Source organism: Xenopus laevis, chromosome 2S (assembly GCF_017654675.1).
Source record: "Xenopus laevis strain J_2021 chromosome 2S, Xenopus_laevis_v10.1, whole genome shotgun sequence".
NCBI classification, from domain to species: Eukaryota; Metazoa; Chordata; class Amphibia; order Anura; family Pipidae; genus Xenopus; species Xenopus laevis.
In genome coordinates this window covers 127,215,712-127,237,108 of record NC_054374.1, presented here as the reverse complement: position 1 = coordinate 127,237,108, position 21,397 = coordinate 127,215,712, and the positions used below count along the sequence as shown (strand labels likewise).

The 21,397-nt window shown below is 38.8% G+C and overlaps 1 protein-coding gene across 3 annotated transcripts; it reads left to right on the top strand.

Annotated features, from left to right (window-relative positions):
- Positions 1–5,067: 5,067 nt before the first annotated feature.
- ccnt1.S (cyclin T1 S homeolog) lies at positions 5,068–20,225 on the top strand. Of its 3 annotated transcripts, none has more exons than XM_018249982.2 (9): positions 5,072–5,255; positions 7,788–7,869; positions 8,189–8,317; positions 10,044–10,104; positions 10,656–10,718; positions 11,908–11,953; positions 12,088–12,251; positions 14,198–14,268; positions 15,243–20,225. In XM_018249982.2, exons 1-9 carry the CDS (start codon positions 5,110–5,112, stop codon positions 16,380–16,382), a joined length of 1,902 nt encoding a protein of 633 aa, XP_018105471.1. In that variant the 5' UTR covers positions 5,072–5,109; the 3' UTR covers positions 16,383–20,225. The 3 variants fall into 3 exon arrangements, 2 of the variants coding, with proteins under 2 accessions (XP_018105471.1, XP_018105470.1); XM_018249981.2 differs by having other exon boundaries at positions 11,890–11,953; XR_001934696.2 differs by lacking the exon at positions 12,088–12,251 and having other exon boundaries at positions 5,068–5,255; positions 15,243–15,384.
- The last annotated feature ends 1,172 nt before the right edge of the window (positions 20,226–21,397 follow it).

The window sequence follows — 21,397 nt, the reverse complement described above, 5'->3', positions numbered from 1 at the left end:
GACCCCCAGAACTTATAAGCAGCATGACAAAATGGCAGTTTCATGCATAGGAATGCATAGTTTGCATGACTATCTTACATTTAGGGAAGGGTTGCCAGTTGAAACCTAGTCTCTGGATTGGCCACTGGGCTGTTCAGCAAATGTCCATTTATGGGCTGGGCAATGGGAGCCAAAGGAGAATGGGAGCCGCCAAAAGGGAGCCTAAGCTGGAGCCTAAGACAGTCACTACTATTTGTCAGACATAATTTTTTTTTTTAACTGGGGAGGGCTAGCCAAAAATGGTGTGTTTGCTTCAGAAACACAATTATAGTATATGTGTGTGTGTATATATATATATATATATATATATATATATATATATATATATATATATATATACATATAATGAAATGACCATCAACACAGAGATATCTTGTGAATTGTGAAGCAGTACATGTGATTTTTTTAATACACTTTCAACAATTCACATTTTTTCATTATCTAATCCAATTTACCTTGCACCCGAGTCAAAACTCTAAAAGCAGAGTGCTGCCCACAGGAAGATATACATACACAAGCTGTTGTGTAGCAATGAGGGCAGCCATTCAAACACAGGATACACAGTAGATAACAGATACGTTCTTAAGAATCCCATTGTATACTACAGAGCGTATTTATTATCTGCTGTGTATCCTGTGCCTTTTCTCCCTTTTCAGCTTTGAATGGCTGCCTCCACAGCAGCTTGTTTATATAAACTATAGAAGTGTTTATGAAGCAAACACACCAGTTGTACCAATGCAGTGCAACAGTATATTATATTTGTATTACTTTGTTACATTCCTTTAGTCATCACTCATCAGCCAGTAAAGTCCTGAAGAAAAGGCAACAACCCTATGCAATCCCAGTCCCCTCTCTGCCCAGAGTCCCGATCACTTCCCGGCCTGCAGTCCTGCTCCCCTCTCTTGCCACAGTCCCGGATCTCCTCTCTGCCAGCATTCCCAGTCCCCTCTCTGCCCAGATTCCCGATCACTTCCCGGCCCACAGTCCTGCTCCTGTCCCAGATCCCCTCCTGGCTGCAGGCCAGTCTCCTCTCTGCACACCATCCTGACCTCCTCCCTATTGCAAGCCTCAGTAGCTATCTTCATCACCAGCTGTAATTGTACATCAGTGCACTCCCAGGCTGGATTTGTGGAAAGGCCACCAATGCCTGGGCCTAGGGCGGCAGGTTTTTTTGGGGGGGCATTCTGCCCAACTACACCCACATTGGTTCAGAATCACTGGGGATGCGCAAGAGATACAATAGTTTTTTTACATTTCAGTGTGGTAGTCCCCATTGCTCCGGTCCCAATGATGAAAATCTGTGCACATTAAAGAGGGGATGGGGGGGCGATGAACGTCAGCGGGTCTAGGGGTGCGCTATTTAAATCCAGCCCCCTGCACTCCCTGCTTATATTGCAATCAATAAAATGAAGTTTTATTAAAATGTAAAAAGATATGTTCATGAAAATTTAAAGGCATTACATTTTTATTATGGGCTGTGGTACTTCTCCAACTCCGTGCAAATACTGATATAATGATTCTGCACAAAATCTGCAGTTTTTGCTTAAATTTAACTCCCTACAACTAATGATAAACAGTCTCTGCACATTAGTATTTAGAGTATTCAGTATATCGTTAGGTGTGGGGAGTATCAACATAAGACTGATACAAGAAGGCTTGGAAGAGACACACATGCACGAAAACTTGGGAGGGGCTTTCCATGCTGCTGTGATCACTTCCTGTGGGAGAATAAGGAGACAATCCCACTCCTCATTTCAGCCTAAACTTTGAAGAGAGAGGGTCTATTTGCCACTCTGATATAATGATATTTTTAGTGGTTAAAATGCATTCAAAAGTTTTTCCCCTGCATCATTACATATTGTAAGGTTAGAATGAGTAATATAACTGAAGATTAATATTAAAATGTCTCCTTTAAGAGACGAATTTCTGGGTTTTAACCTGGAAATTCGGCTCTGCTAGTGCAGAGAGCGCTATTGCTCTTATTCCACAGGTGATGCTGCCCCCTTTGACCCGCTCCAACGCTGACTTTTAGGTATGGAGCAGAGGGAGGGGGGCCTGAGGCAAAAGCCCAGAATCACTCCTGGCCCTTGGGATGGAATGTGTTCCCATGAGCCAAGGGGTATTGTGAGTTGTTCTGGTCCATATTTAAAGGAGGGATCAAATGGCTATTACTCTTTGGACTTCTGGTGCTGGGGGTGGATGGGAGAGGGAGAAAGGCCTTGAGCATAAGTCCCCAGAAACAAGCTTTTTGACTTTAGGAATGGAGGACCCTCAGTGATATGAGGAAAGGGACCCTGTGAACTAGTTATATACACAGAGCTGTCAACTTTTTAAAACCAGGCACCAGAGGGAAAGAAAATGTCTCAGGGTTTGTGACATCAGTGGAAGTGCCATCAAGCACATGGACAAACCTCTACTGAAGCCACAGAAACCACTTTATCATGCACACTTTGCTATGCTGACGACACTGAAATGGTCTGCTCATGCGCACATCTGATCTCATCTCATTTTGCTTGCAGATAGTTGAAAATTATCAGAAACTGTCATAAATCGTGGTAATGTCTAAGAATAACGGGAGACCAGGGGACAGAGCGGAAAATCTGGTAACTCCAGAAAAAATGGGGGTGAGATATTAGTTATAAAGAGCAGCCTATGCTCCACCAAGAATTACTGTGGGTTACTTCCCGAGGTGGTAGTGTAGGGACTGGGTATGGTTATCACCTTTTGGGAAAAAATACTGTATATTCATCTTCTTTCCCTATTAATAACATTGTGATTAAGCATCATTTTTTTTTTTTATTATTTGAAGATTTTATTTTCATAGAAAAAAGAAAAACTCTTACAAGCATAAAAGTAACACATTAGCGATTGGTTCAGTTACGTTAACGAAGAATGGAATAACAAGACTTGTAGGCACTGCTAAAGACATATCTTTGAGTCACTAATAAACCTATGTATTGAGCATATAAGCGAATAATTGTCAGTATTAGTGCTGTCGTCACGTGCTCAAGCTGTAGTATGTGGTAAGTATTGGCCAATCTGCTATCAATGCTTCGCAGAGATCCAAGAGGGGAGGAAAAAAGTAAACAATAAAAGTAGTAGCGAGGGGAAAGAGGGAAAAGAAAGTGAGGAAGGGGGGTCAGAGAATGAGAGCAGAGGAGCCAAACCAGTGAATCAGTTCGAGTCTGTTTGGGTAGTCTCGAATTCAGCCCAGGGGAGCCGTAACAGTGCAGGTTAGTATACTGTACCTTGTACATATGCTCTAATGGTTTACTTTGTTTTTTTTGTTAAGCATCATTTTTAATGGCCAACCCTAACCACAGGCACTATGTTTTGCTAGCTGATCTGAAGAATCAGACATGGAATTTGTATGTAATGTTTTATATTATGGGACTCTTGCCACATAGTTCCCAACATTTTGGAAGTAAAAAGAAGGACAAAACGAAAATTTTTGAACACGACCCATTCTGTGGCCACAACCCCTGATTACCATTTTCATTTTACAAAATTTGGCAGGTTATAAAAGTTTGAAAATATTTCTCCTTATCTAAACTTTTTTTTGTGTCTCAAAATCGTTACAAAGTATCTTATTTGAACCTGTCAGCTGTTCTGTGTAGTGATGTGCGGGTCAGGGTTTCCCTGACCCGCACCCGACCATAACCTGCCCTGCTAATACCCGCGCCTGCCCGCACCCGCTTCCGGGGGTCCTTTTACAGATCCGCGCTGACCCGCCCTCGCCGATGACGTCACAATGGCATCACAAAAGGGGTGGGGCGAGCAGACGCGACACTATAAAACTGGAACCCGGAAGTCAGATGCCGGCATTTGAAGGTGGCGGGCTGGGAGAGCAGGAGAAGAGGTCAGCCCACCACCTGCGAGGAGCACTGCGAGGTCTACCCGAACCCGCCCGACCTGCGGCTATTGTTCGGCCCACACCACTAGTTCTGTGCTCTCTGCTAAAAGCCAATTAATTTTAAAATGTTGTTTCTTTTTCTGGCTGTTCAGTGCAGAGAAAATAGGGACTTTCCAGTACAAATGATGGTTGAGCTGTCAAAAGAGGGTCTGTCCCTCCGAAAAAGGGACAGTTGGGAGGTATGATTGCATATTGGGTATACAGGTATTTGGAAGACCAGGGCACTCGGTCAATGAGGCAAGTTGAGTAACTCGCCTCAGGCTGCAGCACCCCTCTAGGTACCATGGGCGGCAAAAAAGTTGCTCCTGGTACTTTTAGAGCCAAATTTCCGGTTTTCAAACCAGAAATTTGGCTCTTCTAGCACAGAGAGCGCAATTATGCTCTCTATGCTAGCTTCCTGGCCCTCTCTTCCGCCCTCGTCCTCGACCAAAAAGGAGAGAGCACCAGGGAGCAGGGCCGGATTTACATAGTGGGCACCTCTAGGCCCACTGCTGTTCGTCGCCCGTGTCCCCTCCAGGGGGACAGGAGAAATGGGGACTGACACATGGGAAATTTAAAAAATAATTGTCTCCAGCGCATCCCCAGTGTTTTTGAACCAATGTGGGTGTGGTTGGGCAGCATACTGCCTCCCTAAAATCCAGCCCGGGTTTAGGTGGCGTTTTCACAAATCTTGGCCTGCCAGGGAGAAGGGGGGCGGCAGCAACTCCAAGCTGCCTCAGGCAGTGGAGGGGCCAGGATCTCCCCTGTGGAAGACCTGTGGCATATTTATGAAGTTCTGATTTTCGAACTAAGAGCATGTACTAGATACAAAACTGTACATTATCATGTGAGTTTATTTCGGTTTGGAGGGATTATGAGGATACTGTTGAGTTTCTTCATGGCTCGCAAATCTGAATAATCAAATGAAAGACAAATTAGACCAGGACCAAGCTAAAACATAGGTTTTTTTTATTATAATCCTTGATTAAATGCATTAAAAATAAAAACCATAATGGATTTTCAGACTGTCGACACTTGGACTCAACGCCCGGAAAACAAATAAACATGTTAGAACTCTACTCTTACTACGCATGCGTCTCACCAGCTACGCGCCCCCACGCAAACGTGCTGTTGCGTCATTTTGTTTGTCATGCGTGCTCCTCCTCGCCCGTACAGTCATGGCGCCATTGAGCCGCTGGTATTTCACTCGGGAGCAACTAGAACGTAGTCCGTCCCGGCGAGCTGGACTGGACGCAGATAAGGAGCTCTCGTATCGACAGCAGGCGGCAAACCTCCTGCAAGATATGGGCCAGCGGCTCAACGTGTATCCTTCCCCTGCCCGCAGCGTCGGCTTGGGCGGAAGGCAGGCGTAGAATATACATAGGCTTCGTGTTAGGGGATAAACCAGGCCCCAGTGTGTGCTATTTGGGCTAAGAGCCTTACAATAGAATGTGTGTAAAATCCTTAATAGTGCGAAATGTATGCTTTCGTCATGTTTGTGTGAGTTGTGCGTGTTGCGCAGCTATTACTTGTGTTCCTCCTCAGTAGGCTGGACACGGATAGTTTAGTCTGGGCACAGCACACCAATTAGCAACTACAGGATCAATTCAAGGTCCCATTGTTGTTTTGCATATCAATCTTGAATTCTGTTTATATAAAGCAGGTTCACTCCGGCAGCCAGTGTGGTTCTGGATATAATAGAAGCCCATTCGGAAGGATCTACTGGATCACTGATTAGAATCAAATCCCTTTAAATAATCCTTAAGTGTTATTAATGCATATTGCTGACGTCATACCCTGGTCCTTGTGGGTAATTAAAGGAAGCAGCGTGGTTCATTTTACATGTATTCCCTCTGGTTCAAAGTTTGGCCTTGTCGAGTATTGAAACAATGTTAAAGAAATGTCACTGTGAATAATATATGCGATGTTACACAGGGGATTCCGCGTAGTTTTGTATTACAGAGACACACAAAGTGTCAACATTACCAGCAACCGTGTTCCTTCATGCAAGCAAAAAAAGTAATTCAGCATTTGCATTGTAAATTAAATCTAATATCATTAATACAAAACTGCACATGTTCTCCTGATCTATTTCTCTTAACAAAAAAATAAAGCCTTTCAAAGTGAGGGCTTGTTTAATAGGGTATGCCCAAAAGATAGATCTGGATCTACCAGTAGACCTTTAAGGTGGCCATACACGGGCAGATAAAGCTGCCGATATTGGTCGTTTGGACCGATTTGACAGCTTATCTGCCCGTGTATGGGGGCTTCCGACCGTCTTCCCGATCGATATCTGGCCACGATATCGATCGGGAAGGTTTGATTTTTAACCGACCAACCCGTTGGAGCCCATTGGCGCATCGTAATTCGATCGTTCGGCCATGCGGCCGAACGTTCCAATGACCCCCGATATAGCCATGCCATTAGTGGCATATCGGGGAAAGATCCACTTGTTTGGCGATGTCGCCAAACGAGCGGGTCTTTGAGTCTATGGCCACCTTTAGCCGGTGATCAGTAGATCTCAAGACCCTGTCAACAAACCACTCGTCTAGATCACCCTCCTGTTTCATGCTTTTCATTCAGATATTTATTATGTTAAGGTTACATAAGAAATAGTTATTTGTTAAATATAGCAATGTACATTTTCTCACACGTCCACATTTAAATAATATTTTCCATGGAACAGAATGCTAACAATGCTTTTATGGATGTAGATCGTAATGGGATATCATCACTAAAAGTAGACCTCGCATTAGTAAAGTATGGGCACTCCTGGGGTATGTACTAAATTGCACAAAGGCAACCAATCAGGTCTCTGTTTTAATTTTCTATTGTGCAGTAGACTGTTCAAAACTATTTGCCAGTTAATTACTTTTGCAACACCCGTAGAAGTAAATATTGTCACCTTTGTGCGGATTGTGCTTTGTCATCAAAAACAAAGTGTCCTTTAAGATTACAAGGCACCCTCGAACAATCTCTTCCAAATAAAACTGGGGTCTGCAATGCGTATTGTGTATTTAATTCAATAAAACTTATTTTTGGTGTGTTGCGTGGTCTTGAAGAGATTACATGGTTTTGTGTCAACACAGATATATGGAACATTTAACCATATAACATATTGCTATGTCCTCCACTCTGCTGTAATGTATTACAGAGATGTGAAGCATTTAACCACATTATGTATTACTGTAAAATTCATTGTTCACATCTAGAACTTTTTAAACTTCAAAACATTCTCAGACAGCCAGAGACTGGGGTTTTTGGGAGTTACAAATTAAAAATATGAAAATAAAGAAGTAAATGCTAAAGATAAAAGAATTGTGTTTTGCTGTCTTCTTTGCAGCATCCAGTTTTATTATGATTCAAAACATGCTTTATAGTCAAGTTTTCATCAGATTTGTTAGCCTGGGACTGATGTACATAACATAAGTGCTAATTGTACAAGAATGCTAACTGTGTTAGTACACCAGCCCAGTGGCCTCATGTTAAAGATCATTTGGTGTAAAGTCCTAAACATGTATACTATCATGTATGTCATGTATACTATCATGTCCCAGTGGGATTATGGTTGCAGGGGGCAAATACACAGTATAGTGAAGATAATTTACAATCTAGTAAAAGATAACGTTTCAAAAGAAAAAAAGCTGTAATTGAAAGCTACCATGCTGCAGTAGCAAATCATCAAGATAATTAGAATGCAAGCAATGTCATGTTCATGCATTTATGTTAGAAAATGTTCTGCAATAAATTTTTACCTCTGTGCTTAATGTATCTCAGGGCATGTTGTGCTTTATTGCTCCCCACACAGGTATACTTGTATATAGAAATCTTATTTTCCTTAGCCTCGGTCATACAGATCACAGCTGACCATCAATACAGCTATTGTATACATGCATCGTTTCTATATGGTTCAGTCTTTCACTCGATTTCACCGTAACGTAAGTGAATTGAATCTGTATCACAAGGATATCCTGACCAATATGGAAAAGGGTTATACCTTGACTATAATAATGTTATCTATATATATATATATATATATATATATATATATATATACATACACATACATATTAGAGAAGAAATATATTTGATTGTGATTGTGACTCTGTATTCTTGACACTGCTCACTAACTCAGGAAACATTTGGGGATACTGTTCTATGCACCCTGCTATAATTTTATCAGCTCTTGGTGAAAAGAAAATAGAGTCTAAAATTTGAGTGTATGAGTGTACATATAACTTTTTTTGTCTTTTGTAGTCTGTAGCACCAGCTGCTCTCTTCTTGGCAGCAAAGGTGGAAGAGCAGCCACGGAAGTTGGAGCATGTAATCAGGGTGGCACATGCATGCCTGAATCCACAAGAACCTGCCCCTGATATCCGAAGTGAGGTAAGTTGCTTTAATAAAATAATAGCCTTAGCAGACAGTTGGAGGGCTATTTTAATTTATATTTAATGTCTATATTTTACATATAGTACAGGACAGAGTGAATTTTCTTTGAGGTTTTTCTCCCTACAGAATAGTTTTATGTCTGAAAACTTAAGGGGGTGACATCACCTTAAATTATATAATTATATCTCTAACACTCCAGATAGTATTGTATGTATGATAATGGAATAATTTAGGAAACTCTACTGTGGGGGAATCATTTCGTCCAAACTGATCAGAATAGCTTAATTGGCAATAACTCCCAACCAACAATTCTCAAATGGTATAGAGGCACATCAAATCTGAATTCTGGTTTCTTTTAACATAATTTGCCAACTCACATGGGGTCCAACAATATTCCTTTCTCATAGCTGAATAAAAAGATGACTGCATTTTGGTTTTGATAGTTTAGCTGAATCACTAACCTGTTTGAAAAGATTTATAGAGATTTGGAATCCAGCAAACCTTAAACTGTACATTCTGCGCACTCAAGGCAAAGTTACAAAACAATAACCCTTGTTGTGCTGAATGGGATTATATACAATTTGTCTCACTATTTAAAAAGTTTGCATTAAAAAAATCTGATGTTCATGGTTTTATTGGTGAATTTCCTCTGGTTTTAAATTTTTTAAGAAAGTTGTTCCATGTATTCTTAACATATTCATAATATATGGAGGGGCAAGAGCTTTGATATATGTAGTGTTGACTTCTATTTTATTGCATGCTTTGTGACCATTCCTTAAACTAACCTAAGGGGAAATTTACAGTTTGTAATTAATGGCTAAGTAAATACATTTGCATAACAGTAAACTGGATATAGCGCACCAGCAAAAATCCAGTAGCTGCATGTTCTGTTATTACTAGAGAAGTCGCAAGTGCTCCACGTCCACTCAGAAGTTTAAAACGAAGAATTTTATTTTAACAGGTTAAAAACAAACATTGTCCTTCCTTAGAACAATGTTTGTTTTTAACCTGTTAAAATAAAATTCTTCATTTAAACTTCTGAGTGGACGTGGAGTCCTCGCCAACTTTTCTTCGTTTGCAATTTACCTGAAGCTACGGGCTCGGGGCGATGCACCCGGGCCAATCTCTTCATTGGGTGAGTGTGATCACCCCCGCTTGGTACTCTCACAATTGTCAGAAGAAGTTGCTGACCCAAGAGCGGGACCCGGGGTATACACACACCCGGGTCACTGTATCTACCGGGTGAGCTTTATGAATTGTCCGTTTCTGGGATAACTGCTTGAATTTAAATTATTTTAATGGTAAAGCCTTATTGCACTTTAGCGGTAACTCTTTGACTGCTGTATAGCATTTGTTTTGGACTTACTGGACTGAGCAAAATTTCTTTCTTTTTCTTACTGTTTGCATTACTGGCTTTAGCTATCTGTATGCCTGCACATTTTTGAATTATAATATGTAAAATCTAGAGTTTGTTTCCATGGAATTATCAATGGGTAAATTAACTTTTTAGTATTTTTTTCTTATTCCTCTGGTAAAGAATTTTTAATTATATTGTGAATATGTTCTGCTTCTGCATATATTTAATATTAAATGAAGTGGTGCATATCCTACAAGAAAGCAGGCATGCAGTCACCAATTCATTGCTAAAAAGGCAATATTATACATTGGTTTCTTAGGACATTGTACATCACAGTAAGTAATTTGCCTGTCCTCTCAACAACAGGCATACCAGCAACAAGCCCAAGACTTGGTCATTCTTGAGAGTATTATACTGCAGACCCTGGGTAAGTCTTCCACATCAGCTGCAAAGGGAAAGACTGTACAGCTTTTTTTAAAAAAAGATTTACAGCTGTGGAACATGACTGACCTGAAGGAAGAGTCTGCAAAATAACGCTGTGCGCTGTTGGAATATGATTATGTATATGTGTGTTCTGCCATGTGTTGTTCTTTGATTCCTAACAATGCCCATCTTAACTCAGAACTCAACAATGTGTGGTTTTGTTTTTGGGTTAAAGAACATTTATAAAAATACAGATGTCTAAGGCTGCATGGCAAATGTGTTTTATTAAAATAATCTCCAAACAGAAACAAAATAGCTGAATCCCATTAAATGTAAAAAAAAAAAAAAAAAAAAAAAAAAGGTCTTGATTGGCAGACACATTCAGACTTGTGTGCTGTAAGTAGATTTTGTTTTTTTCATTTTAGGCAGGATAAATTAAAGGGATAAGGTAAATGGTTTTTATTTTTCAAGAAAAAATTTTCTTTTTACAATTGTTTTTTCTTTTTTTGGAATACATAAGAATGGATGGGTTATAACAATGTATTTTTCTTTCAGGCTTTGAAATTACGATTGATCATCCACACACACATGTTGTAAAGTGTGCACAGCTTGTCAGAGGTAAGGCATTTATTTAGCTTCTACTTTTTCAGGCCTAGTTATTATGTATGATTGTGTAAACAAGCTTATGAGAATCTATACAATACTTACTCTTGTAAGATATAACTGGTTTTTGTTAATCTTGCTTCATCACTAACACTTATTGTTCACCTTTGAGATAACGTTTAGTATGACGTAGAGAGTGATATTCTGAGACAATTTGCAATTTTTCATTTTTTATTATTGAAGTTTTTTTTAATTATTTAGCTTTTTATTTAGCAGCTCTTCAATTTGCATTTTAACCAAGCTGGTTTAACCCTCTAATTTCCAGCAGAATTCCCCTTTTCATTTGCACTTAGTGACAGGTGTTTTTTTAACATTTTGTGCACTTTCAATTCAGGGGCATTTCCTGAGGGGGATTTTTAGTTTACCTAGGAAAATTATACATAGTTTTTTTCAGGAGAACCTGAAGTTTCTAAATATGCCGGAATATTTGTCTATTGTGTACTGAAAAACAACACATTTACTGCATTTGGGGGGGGGGGCACACAAAGAAATAAGTTAACCCCCCCCCCCAGAACCATATATTTTTGTAAAGTACACATTCAGTTTTTACTACAAACTACTGAGTTGCAATGCTTTCCCAAAATTGACAGTTTTGATGAAATATTGAAAAATCCTCTCAAAGCTTTCACTTTTTAGCATGTTATCTCCCACATAGCATAAGGTAACAAGCAGATACATTCTAAATATGAATGCCAGGGGTCCACTGAACAGTTCAATGCCAGTTGTGCATGGAATTACCAAAGTATCTGTTGCTTAGAGACCCCAAAATGAAGTTAGTGCATACAATTTGTCCCAGAGGTCACTTCAGCTACTAAAAAATTAACACATTTACTGCATTTTTTGTGGGTAAAACACAAAGAAATAAGTTGACCCCCAAAACCATATGTTTTTGGAAAGTATACATTTAGGTGAATCCAAAATGGATAGCCATGTCTTTCTACTACAAACTACTGAGTCGCAATGCTTTCCCAAAATTGATAGTTTTGATCATGTAATAATAATATTCAACACATTCATATTTGTTTTTACTTATTTCCTGTTCAGTTATTTATCTCGTTTTCAATCAGTACACATGGTGAAAACGCATTATTGCATGAATTATAATGAATTCTAATAACCTATTCAGAGTCTTGTGTTTCTACAGCAAGCAAGGACTTGGCTCAGACATCGTATTTTATGGCAACAAACAGGTTAGTAAAGTTACTTCTCAGAATGTGGGTACATAGTGCGGCGTCCTTAAATGCGTATAATCAGGTATTGGGAAGTATATATCATAGATAAACATTCAGCTACAGCTTCTGAAATATATTCTGTTTTCCGTTAGCCTGCATTTGACCACTTTCAGCCTCCAATATACCCCACCTGTGGTGGCTTGTGTCTGCATTCACTTGGCATGTAAGTGGTCTAATTGGGAGATCCCTGTATCGACGGATGGGAAGCCATGGTGGGAGTATGTCGAAGTAACAGTCACGTTAAAGCTGCTGGATGGTAAGCATCTAACTTACTTTCATGGTTGTTGGATGTGAACCATTATCCGTAACACTCTGTAGCACCAAATACAGTTTTCTGTCTTTATGTTTATTTAATTCTGGGGCACATGAATATATCAAAACAAAAAGCAGGAGGTACCTATTGTGAAGTAAAAGAGTAGCCCAAGTACTATTAAAAGTTAAAAAATCTTTATTAGGACATACAGAAGCCTATGAGTAAGTGCCCACTCAGGCACAAAACGCGTTCAGCTTCTGTATGTTCTAATAAAGATTTTTGAAGTTTTAATAGTTCTTGGGCTGCTCCTTTATTTAACAGTAGCTACCTCTTGAATTTTGTTTTGATTTATTCTACTAAATGATTGATCACTTTTGGAGTGGGGATTCCTGGGAGGTGACCACTGTATGTAACATTTTGAGTTAACTTTGAATCAATACTTAACATTTTGGACTTTGAAAGCAGAACTGCACACCACAACTCAATTGCATTTTTGGACACATGAATATCCTTTTGAGAACCATAACTGACTTCCAGCCTTTATTTGAACAGCACCATTTTAGAACATTCAATTCTTAAAGGGGAAGCAAAGCCTTGTTCAAAATTACAGAGATACCCACTTTTTTCAAGACTGAATTTCCTGGAGAAATTGTTCTTAGGTTGTGGAAAATACAATGACTTAGGGCTAAATTACACGTGAGATTTTGTAAGATGATTTTGGATTGACAGAATACATCCTGCAATACATGAAGTTGTGTCAAAATTTAATGGGCCTGATTATAAAAATCTGATTTGTAAACTACGTGGAATATTTGCCATCTGATGAGACACGCCTGTCATATATGAATGCTGCGTTTTGATCCGAGAATGCTGCTTTTTGATCCATTGGTCATTGAAATACATTGAATGTCAGATTTAAATGCATGAACAAAACCACCATCCGACTTTATTTGATCCGATTTAACAGCTTTTGGGATCAGATTTTGTAGGACCCTACAAAGGTTTGTGTTGTTGTTTGACAAGATCAAATAAAACCTGATCCAAATCTGATCAAAATTTCCTGCACTCTGCTAGACCTGGTATGTCATTCTGAGGACCCAGTTTCCTGGTTAAATCTTTGTTGACTCCTCCAGTGGCTATCCACAGATTGCTCTAGGGACAGTGACCTTTCCTTAAGCAGGAACTCTGACTAAGGTTCTTTCCTACAGAAGCCAGCACATTTGTTCTTCTGGAGTTTACTGTATTTCTGAATCCTGACACCGTCTTAATGCAGCTGGCCCTGGTGACCTGATGTGTTTAGCATCTGATTCCAAATGTTACCTATTACTCACTTGCTGACACAGCCAATCTGGTATTGTGTGTGCCAGACTCCTAGCCAGATGCCTCATTCTCTGAGTATGAATCCACCTGTGTGCCATATTGTAGTTTTTAAGTGGGCTTAAGTGTGTGGTAATACTAATGTGCTCTATAGAGAAGATTTTAGACTATCCATATGCTTTCTTTCTGGAGTGGCACCAGTGACAATTGCAGCTTTGTGTGTTAGGTAATATGTAGTAGAACACATTAGTAGTAGTACACTGTAAATAAATAGCTTTCAAAGCTGGGTATATGTTTGAGTGCATCACAAGCATTCTAAATGGCTTAATAAGCAGAAATGGCAAACCAAACAACATTTTTTAAACAGAATTTTTCAAGCAGCTTTTTGTACCATAATGTCACAATTGGGCTCGGCAGTTGACAAAAATAAATCAATACAAAGCTTTATAATTACACTTGATTTTATGCAGTGATGCCTGCTGATGTCCCCTGTAGTTATACTCTTTCTAAATCGGTGTTATGATGATTTTGAGTGACTGATTTGACTGTTGAATATAGTTCAGCAGATTAGGATTTTGCAGTCATATTACTACTGTCATGTTTCATAGCCATTATCTGCTTTTTAATTGCAGAATTGACCCATGAATTTCTTCAGATCTTAGAGAAAACTCCTAATCGCCTGAAACGAATCAGAAATTGGAGGGTAAGTGACAGTTCATTACCTAAGTAGATATGTATTGTCTGTAACTATTATGTTTGCATTTTACCAGTGAGTTAATTTTTATTAGTAGATGTGTTACATATCAACGTACGTAGTAGATGTTTTTTAATTTCAAACCAAAAAGGGGCTTTAAAAAACAAATATACCATAAAATCCTTTGACCAATCCAAGGGTACTACAGGTATGGGATCACTTATCAGGCAACCTGTTATCCAGAAATCTCCAAATTACGGAAATGTCGTCTTCCATAGACTCCATTTGATACCAACTAAGATATAATGAATCATTATTGGAATCAAACCAGTCTATTGGGCTTATTTAATGTTTACATGATCTTTTTGTAGAATTAAGGTACGAAGATCCAAATTAAAGAAAGATCCATTATTCGGAAAACAGGTCCCATACCTGTATTTAAGGGTTGACTACATTCACAATAAAACTGGGCAATGTACAGAAAGCATGCACTCTGCAAGCTGAGAATAAAAGCGTCAATCCCATATCTATAAATCAAAAGGAGATATACAGAACTTTATCATGACCCTGAAAAGTGTTTTCAGTTTTATGCCTGATTTATTTTAACATGCCATTCATCTTACTTATGAGGCATTTAGGGCATAATTAATTTGCGGTCTGATTTGATCCCTTTATCAGTGGGTTACGCCATGTCTGGAATGATGTTTACACTCCTTTTTAAATGTTTTTTTATGATTATGGATTATGCACACATGAAATGGTCTTCTGAGGTGCCATTTCAGTTGAATGGGAAACACTGGAACGAACCATACGTGATGCTTTTCTTTCCAGAAATGCTGTTAAGTGTTCCAGTATCATAAGGGGCAGAGTTAAATCACCTGCAAGGGCCACAACAAAGTTTTGTGAACATGCCAATTATTTTTTTGAAGCTGTTGATATTGTTTTAAAGCAGGAAATATTTAATAACACATTTGTTTTTACAGATTAGTCAGGCTACCAGGAAACCTAAAGAAGAAGATGAATGTGAAGAAGAGTCTGATAATAATAGTAGCTTTTCAGAACAGACTCTTCTTCAAATGTTCTCTCATAGTGGAATGGTAGATAATGCTTCCCTTTCTGATTCATCATCTCAGCCACTCTCAGTTATAAAAAATGATGGGGAAATGTCTGAAGGGCAGTGGGGGTGCCAGCTACAGAGCCAGCAGGATTTGCATAGACCTGGCGATCACGTTACATCTACAGAACAGTCACAATTGCTTGGTTCCAAACCAGTGCCCCTTGCTAAAATGTCTCTGAAGGAGTACCGAGCAAAGCATGCTGAGGAATTGGCAGCACAAAAACGCCAGCTGGAGCAATTGGGTGCCAACCTTAAAGAACAATATGCTTGTGCTGCTCAGAATCTGTTAATACAGCAGCAGAAAGAACGTGATAAAGAGGCCCATGCCTCCCCTATTATACTGAAGATTCCGTTGCATGAAGTAAGTCACAAACGCTCTGAGAAATCTTCCAGTCTCAAGCTTCGGCTTCCTGTTACTAGCCGGGAGAAATCAGAAGAGGGAAAGATACGAATTAAGTTGCCAAATGAGGACAGCAGCAAGAGTCGAGATAAGCACAGAAGTAGTTCTTCACATCACCATCAAAATAACCAGTCACATCGTCCGCACCACCAAGAATCATCTGGAAGTAACAGTAGCAAACGTTCTCTACCTCCCCCAGTAGTTTCAACGCACAAATCTTCATCTAGTTCCCGAAAACGTCCTGCCACAGAGGAAGCCACAGGGCACGAACAGCCTACTCACAAAGTCAGTAGGACCTCCAAACCTTCCTCACAGGAACCTGCTGTTTCACACTCATTAAACCGAGTGAGAGGATCTCATAGCAAAACAGAAAGAGAATCTTCTGGAACCAATGGTCACAGTGTCACTAAAGTCATTGATTATCAGGACACAGTGAACATGTTACATTCACTACTTAGTGCACAGGGAGTACAGCCCATGCAGCCCCCGCAGTATTTAAATCAGTTTGGGGATTTTCGCAGGACACGGCCCGGTAACACTGATAATTTCAGGCCTCCCCCACTTCCTGTTGAGCCTCCTCCCCCTCTTCCGCCACTGCCAAAGTGATATAAGTTTTGAGCCTATGATTTTAATGTCTAGAAAGGTGAATTGATTTCCGATATCTGAACTATCCTAACCAGCACACTATTTTTCTTTATCTTTGCTCTTCCATTTTTCTTTTTTATACCAACTATAAATTGTGGTTTTGTTCCTTCCTAAACAAAGTCTTACCATTGTATTTGCATAATTTTATTGCACATCTAAAAAAAAAATTGATATCACTTTCTAGGATTTGAATCACTCACTTCTTATGTTATATTTTGTTTATGTTGCTGTTCTGTCTACTTCTATCAAACGGGTCATAGTTTTAAAAATTTTCTATAAGAAAGTATATGAAAATTGTTAAAAATGTATTGATAACAAGCTTTGCGAGTTTCTAGTACATTGTATTTAAAATGTTGTCTAACATTGTTATGCTTTTTTGTTTGTTTTCATTGTCGGTGTCAAACTTTCATCTCAATTATGAAGTAAGAAAGTTTTTTTTTTTCTAATGGAATTCTTCTTATTTGTGGTTAATCAATGTTGCTCAGTGTGGCCAAAACTACTGAGTTAATGGCCCTAACATCTGGTGTTAGCCAGGGGAGCTAGCTGCAACTGATTTATTAGGTAGCCATCCCCGGTTATTGGCTCTTCTAAATAAGAGACACGGAAAGCTCTCAAACTCTGAGAGGCACGCGTATCTCGGCTGACACACACAAATCCTTTAGGGGAACCCTATAGTGATTTTCTAAAGAAAGTCTTCTGTCCTGGCCCTGTCTAACATTGTTAGACAATTTTTGAAGCAAATCCGTTTGCTAGTCATTTGTACACCCTGTTTGACTACATCCGAACAACTTACTCTCTCCCTTTTTTAAGATGCTTACTAAATGTTGCCCAGTTGCGCCACAGTTTTTATAAAATGTTTTTAAAGATTTGAAAGTATTGTTAAATGGAAAATATAGCTGGGAATTGTTAATCAAAAAAAAATATTGTTGCCTCCTTTGATGCTCTGAGGAACTTGTAGAGTTTCTATTTTTCCTTTGCTCAGTATTTCATGGATGAATGTTGTCACTGCTAGTCTGGCGAGTAGCTTTGATAGACCAGCATTCACCTGCCTGCTGTTAAATGATTATAACCAGTTGGCTGTTATCATTAGCTTGTATGACTGTCTACAAGGGAGGCTTATAGTCTGCAGAGCAGATATATGCTCATGTAACTTTCCATGAAGTGGCAATTCCTCTTAATAATAGAAATCAAGGAAGGCTTACAAGCAGTCATCCACTTTATGTGCCTTATTGGCCTATATGTGAATTCTGGTTTTGTTTTCTTCTGCATTGAAAGAGCAAGTAGAAGGTTACATTACTTAACATTGGCTGCTTAAACTACTACAATTTTGAAGCATATTTCATACACCTTTGCAATCAGAAACCGCACATACCATTGAAAATATTCAAGTTTTGGTGGCTTTTGAATGCTTTGTGTGTTCCTGTGTAGTTTTTCATCCAGCCAGAGAGCTTTGTTGATGATACCCGTGTCATGAGCCCTGCAAATGGCCTCTTTGTACTGCTGTTTAATCATAGGATTTTGTTTCTTCTACCAACAAGTCTACATAAATAAGGGACAAGAATTAAAAATTGTTTTGACAAAGTTTCTTGGGTTCCTCTAACTTGCATCTAGCCTAAGAGAGAAATGCTTCAACAACCTTAAACTTAAAGCATTAGTCCAATCAGAAAAGATTTAGGGAAATGGCACCAAGGCGTGAAAAAACATTGCTATTGCGTGGTAGACGTTGTAATTGAAAATTACCTTTCTGTTTTGGAACGTGATTTCCATGATCCAAGTAAGTCCAATGATTTGGAACACTTGTTTTCTGTGATCTACACACACCACACACACACACACACACACTCACTCACACACACACTCTCTCTCCCTGTTGGTGCTCTGCCTACTCCCAGAAGCATTGTCTTTGCTCCAGTACTGGTGGATTTTGGCAAAAAAAAATGCAAGAGTTCACATTTCAGAGCAGATATCTGCCACTTTTGCCTGGTCCCAAGCGAAAACTTTGGACAGGACAGCAGCAGAGGACCAGATTCTCTGCCTGCAGAGCCTAGTCTAACCATAGCCTAAGGGGATGAGTTCTAGTTGTATATTTACGTTGGAGGTGTATCCTTCTGAGACTTGGGGTTACTTATGTGCAAATAACCAGTGTTGTATTCTTAGCTGTAGGGTTTCACTCTGCAAGATAACATTTTCTTTTGTATAGACTTCTGGCTCTGTATTACATGAAATTGTTGGTTTTGCTTATATGTCAGTATGACATTTTGAATATCAAGTAAAACCCCTAATTAATAATGAAATAATTATATTGATGAATATATCAATTGTCATTATTAATAAGACTTGAAGACCCCACTGATAATGGAACAGCCATGTTTCTCTGCAATGTTGGCTATACATGGGGGCCTGTGTGCTAGACTTCATCATTCAAATCCAGATAGTCTTCCTCAGGATCCCCAAGCCCACAGGACTTCTTAGCAACTCAATATCCGCAATTGTTTATCCCTCTATCTTCTTTATAATTCCAGTTAGGCCTTGTTTCACCATTAAAGCAGGAATGGAAAACGTTTGGGCCACCGGATATTAAAGTTATTGCCATTGTCAGACAGTAGCTGGATGAGCATTTCACTGTGTCTTGTAGTATATTCACTATGGGAATTTATAAAAAAAAAAAAAAAAAAATGTTTACTAGAGAATGAATAAAAAAAAAGATGTTATTTACAATTAAATTAATAAAAGAGAGATTTTAATTATAGCCACTTTTACTATTTGCATATGGAGATATATTTCAGTCCGCAACCTTCTAGCAGTTTGTATTACAGACAATATGGCACGATGAGTGGTCTTTGTCCAGACCAATAATAATTGCTTTAGAAACTGGGGTGAAAAGAAAAGGCATCCTATAAAGTATATATTTTTGTTCCTCTTCGTATCAAATCAATCATTAGGCTACATGTTTGTGATGTCAGAAAACACATGCATTTCAGACTGAATTATAATTGCAGCACGTGGCAGATGTGTGTACGGTACACAGACATGCCTCCAATGTGGAAAAAACACTTTGGGGAAATCAGTAAAAGCATCTGGCAAATACTTTTATGGCAAAATTATGTATAGCATGCAAAGACAATGTTATGATAGAGATTTAATGTCTTGTGTCAGTATTAAGGCTGGCCATATACTGTACATACCAATACAATTGTACAAAAAATGTTTTTCTTCTGTGTAAGGAGCCCCAATGATCCCGACCAATATCCATAGTAGATTGGGCATATATCATAATCTGATGAGAAAGTGAGGAAAAAGTCTGAATGTTGAATAGTCTGGTCCTGCAGGATCTGTTATCTGTATGGAATATGAAATCCCCTAGAACTTGTGTCTTTAATACTTGCCTTTAAGCCAGCAATTCATCTAAAAGTACTAGTGAGAAACGTATGTTCACTGCGTTCAATTATTGTTGTGTGTGGCATGGTGAAATGACTGCTTGCTTCCTACCCAGTGCCATTCTCTGCATTATGTTTTTCCAAACAAAGGAGGATTAAAAAGGGAGTGTGTATAAGTAAATATGTATATATACTTAATATATGGGTCTGTATGTGCATATGTTAAATATTTAACAACAAAAGTGGACTGGACAGTGCAAAGTGTAATTCTATTTTAAAATACATGTGGTTAAAGGATGTCTATGCAAAGTGCAAGTGGATTTAATGAGACTGAAACAAAGTGGCTGTTTCAGTAACTGTTTAAAAGAGAATAGGAGTCTGCCTGCAGCAACATCTGTCTAATGCAAATAAAGATCATTTGATTGTAGCCTTGCTTTTCAGCTTTGTGAGTCCAGCCATAAAGATCACTCTGCATGGTTCTAGTGAAAGTATAGCTGAAGTTTAGGCGATGGCACACGGGGTCATTTTGGGATTTTTATATATTTCTTTCCTGATATTTATGAAGTACACACTCTGCCCTAGTGGATCTTTCAATCTGAGGTGCCTGTCACATTCTCACACACTATGGTCAGATTCATCGGGAGCCACTTAAAGGGGGGTTATTCACCTTCCACACTTTTTTTTTTCCAGTTCAGTTGTTTTTTTTTCAATTGATTTCCATATTTTATTTTACTTTTACCTGTATATTGCTAAAATTACATTTTCTTTCATTATGCAATTGCATGTTTTCATTATTTTGGTGGAATTAGTGTAGGTACAAATTTAAATTATCCACTATGATTATGTTTAAAACATGACCATATACTAAATTCAGGATTTCAGTTTTGGATTGGCCCAAAGCTTTGATTTTATTTTTGAGATTTAGTTGCCCTTTGTTTTCATGTAACATAATTGTATTGTGCAACTGAAGCCAATGATTTTAGCACACAGAAAAATGTTGATGCATGTGTCCAAGCCTGAAAGCAAGAAGGGTTTGGCATTTGGACATTTAATTGGATTCAACCGAACTACGGATCTGATTTAACCCCCATTAAACTGCCTTTATTCTGTGAATGATCAGGAGCCCTGGCATTGACAATAGTTTTATTTATTATATAGAGTAGATCATCCTGTCAATTACTAATTAGGATGAGGATAGTGCTGAGCCCTTGTTATAGGCACCAGACCTAACTGCAGCACCGAACTTAAAGGAAAACGAAACCCTCAAAATGAATACTTAAGCAACAGATACATCTCTTGCCTTGAACCACCATTTTGTGATGGTCTGTGTGCTGCCTCAGAGATCACCTGACCAGAAATACTGCAGCTCTAACTGTAACAGGAAGAAGTGTGGAAGCATAAGACACAACTGGTTAATTGGCTCATGTGACCTAACATGTTTGGTTTGTTTGTGTGCACTGATCCCAGGGTGGCAGCACTTATTTTTTAAAATGGCAATTTTCTATTTAGGATTACCCAATAGCACATACTGCTAAAAAAAAGTATATTATTATGAAAATGGTTAATTTACATGAAGCAGGGTTTTACATATGAGTTGTT

Coding starts and splice junctions, on each gene's coding strand:
- ccnt1.S (XM_018249981.2), top strand. CDS start 5,110: ATGGCGCCATTGAGCCGCTGGTATTTCACTCGGGAGCAACTAGAACGT. Junction 8,318..10,043: donor CCCCTGATATCCGAAGTGAG/GTAAGTTGCTTT, acceptor TCTCAACAACAG/GCATACCAGCAACAAGCCCA. Junction 10,719..11,889: donor GTGTGCACAGCTTGTCAGAG/GTAAGGCATTTA, acceptor TAACCTATTCAG/AGTCTTGTGTTTCTACAGCA.